Raw genomic sequence first — 2737 nt, 5'->3', positions numbered from 1 at the left:
TAAAAATAAAATAATAATTTTTTTTGTTTTCCATTCATCTTAATATTTCCAAAACGGAGATTAGACATTTTTTTAGTCAAACATAATATTAGACATTTCTATTTAGTCACAAAAAAAAAGAAGAGGATTATTTAGTAAAAAAATAAAAGAGGATTATTTAGTAAAAAAAAGATTATTTAGACAAAAAAAAATAGAAGAGTAAATTAAATAAATTAGTATATTAGTAAACATATCAAGGAGTTTTATAATGAGAATTATAGTCTAAAGCAATAATATTATGATAAATTATTAAAAAGAAAATAAAATAAAAGTACGTTGACTTTTTTAATCATAATTATTGTTGAAATTAAAACTTCTCTGAGCTAATGAGTATATATAGAGTGCAATACTCCCTAGAGAGAGACACAAAAACATAACAAATCACATTGTTCAACTATGGAATTGTCTTTGGTCTTGACAACCTTAACTATTGTCACGTTTATTTCCACAGTAACATCACAATCACCCATTCAAAATTTTGTGAGTTGTTTCTCTAAGTTCCATGAACCTTCACATTCCCCTATCACTCAAGTGATTTACACACCAAACAACAATACATTCTCAACCATTCTAAATCAGCACATACGAAACAAGAGATTTAAACTAGATTCAACACCGAAACCTTTGGCAATAATAACTGCAAAAAGTGCTTCTGATGTTCAAGCAACAGTTAAATGTGCAAAAAGTAACAACATTCAGATCAGAATCAGAGGCAGTGGTCATGATTATGAAGGTTACTCATATGTATCTGATGTTCCTTTTATTATACTTGACATGTTTCTTATAAATGGAATAAATATAGATATACATAATGAAGTAGCATGGGTTGAATCTGGAGCAACACTTGGAAAGCTTTATTATACAATTGGTAAGACATCCGATTTGTATGCTTACCCTGCTGGTATCTGTTTTTCTTTGTCTGTTGGGGGTCATTTTTCAGGTGGTGGGTATGGACCTCTGTTAAGAAAATTTGGTCTTGCTGCTGATAATATTGTTGATGCAAAAATTGTTGATGTTAATGGTAAAATTCTTGATAGAAAAGCAATGGGGGAAGATCTTTTTTGGGCTATAACCGGTGGTGGTGGGGCTAGTTTTGGTGTCATTCTTTCATGGAAAATTAAATTATTTAAGATACCTAATCTTGTAACAGTTTTTCATGTGACAAAAACTTTAGAAGAAGGTGCAATTAATTTAGTTTACAAATGGCAATTAATTGCATCAAAATTGCCCGATGAACTTTTCATTCTCGCGAAACCTAAGGTTGTAAAAAATGCTAAGGATGGTAAAAAATTTGTGCAAGTTCATTTCATTGGTCTATTTGTAGGTACAAATAAAGAGCTTTTACCTTTGATTAATAAGAATTTTCCTGAATTGGGTTTAAAGACTAGTGATTGTCATCAGTTACCTTGGGTTAGATCAACTCTAATTTGGAACGATTTGCCAATAGAAGCAAATCTTAAAGCATTGTTAGATGAACCAAAAGCCAACCAAACCGTCTATTTCAAAGGCCAATCAGATTTTGTGAAGAAACCAATTCCAAAAGTAGGTATTAAGGCCATATTTCAAAAGATGATTGAAGATGATAGTTTTTTTATGTATTGGACTCCTTATGGTGGAAAAATGGATAAGATATCAACATCAGCTACACCATTTCCTCAAAGAAAAGGGACCTTGTTCATGATTCAGTATACTAATTATTGGCTTGAAGATACTCCTGGAACTATTGAACGTCAAATCAATTTTTCCAGATCTTTTAATAAATTTATGACACCTTATGTTTCAAATTCTCCAAGGGCATCAGCTTTGAATTACAGAGATGCTGATATTGGTGCCAATCATCCAAGTAATGTCACCAAAATGGAGATTTCTAAAGTCTACGGAATCAAGTATTTTAATGATAATTTTGGTAGATTAGTTAATGTGAAAACAAAGGTTGACCCTAGTAACTTTTTTAGATATGAACAGAGTATACCTACAAAACTTAAATAATATGAAGGTTGTAATATCAATTCAAAAAGAAATAACTCTTTTTCTTAGAAGAGAAATCATAAATTTTATATTAAACACAGATGTTTACATATCATTCTTCTTTTGTATATGATTGAATTTATCTTTTTTATCATAAATAACTCACACAATTGCATCATAGTTAACTTAAACAACTTACACAACGAGATTACGGGTTCGAATTCTAAATATGACATATAAATCTAACTATACAAACATATTTGTTAGTTAAACTAATACCTAAAAATAATTATCTCTATTTTCAATAAGCTAATTATAAATTAAATATAAGAATTAGAATCTACATAGTTATGATATTTGTCGAATTGGTATTCTGTTCGTATTTATAAATTAAAGTAGATTCACAAAAATTTATGTATTTTATTTAAATTTCAGACAAATTACATCACCTTTTGATAACTTACTTTTATTTTGAAATTATAGTAAAAAATGACCATAGACAATCCATTTATATCAATGGACAGTCAGCAACTAGTAATTCTTTCGACAACATTCAACAAAGAGATTAATTTTTATAAAATATCGGTCTAATATTTTTATACTTTCAATTAATTATAAACATTTATGTATATGATTTATTAGATAGAAAGAATTAAAATTAAATACTTTTTTATTATTTAATGGTTGTGATTAATTAACAATATTTTATATTGTAATTAGAACATATCAA

At 28.1% G+C, this 2737-nt stretch overlaps 1 protein-coding gene across 1 annotated transcript; it reads left to right on the top strand.

The window, feature by feature from the left end:
• Nucleotides 1–414: 414 nt before the first annotated feature.
• On the top strand, nucleotides 415–2102 carry LOC101505463 (berberine bridge enzyme-like 17). The gene has a single exon (XM_004504915.4). The coding sequence runs from the start codon at nucleotides 436–438 to the stop codon at nucleotides 2026–2028; it is 1593 nt and encodes a 530-aa protein (XP_004504972.1). The 5' UTR covers nucleotides 415–435; the 3' UTR covers nucleotides 2029–2102.
• Nucleotides 2103–2737: the final 635 nt, after the last annotated feature.

The sequence above is a fragment of the Cicer arietinum genome, chromosome 6 (genome assembly GCF_000331145.2).
Source record: "Cicer arietinum cultivar CDC Frontier isolate Library 1 chromosome 6, Cicar.CDCFrontier_v2.0, whole genome shotgun sequence".
Classification (NCBI taxonomy): Eukaryota; Viridiplantae; Streptophyta; class Magnoliopsida; order Fabales; family Fabaceae; genus Cicer; species Cicer arietinum.
This window is presented reverse-complemented; position numbering and strand designations above follow the sequence as displayed.

What these genes read in the sequence shown, in the direction of transcription:
- LOC101505463 (XM_004504915.4), top strand. Translation starts at nt 436, where the DNA reads ATGGAATTGTCTTTGGTCTTGACAACCTTAACTATTGTCACGTTTATT.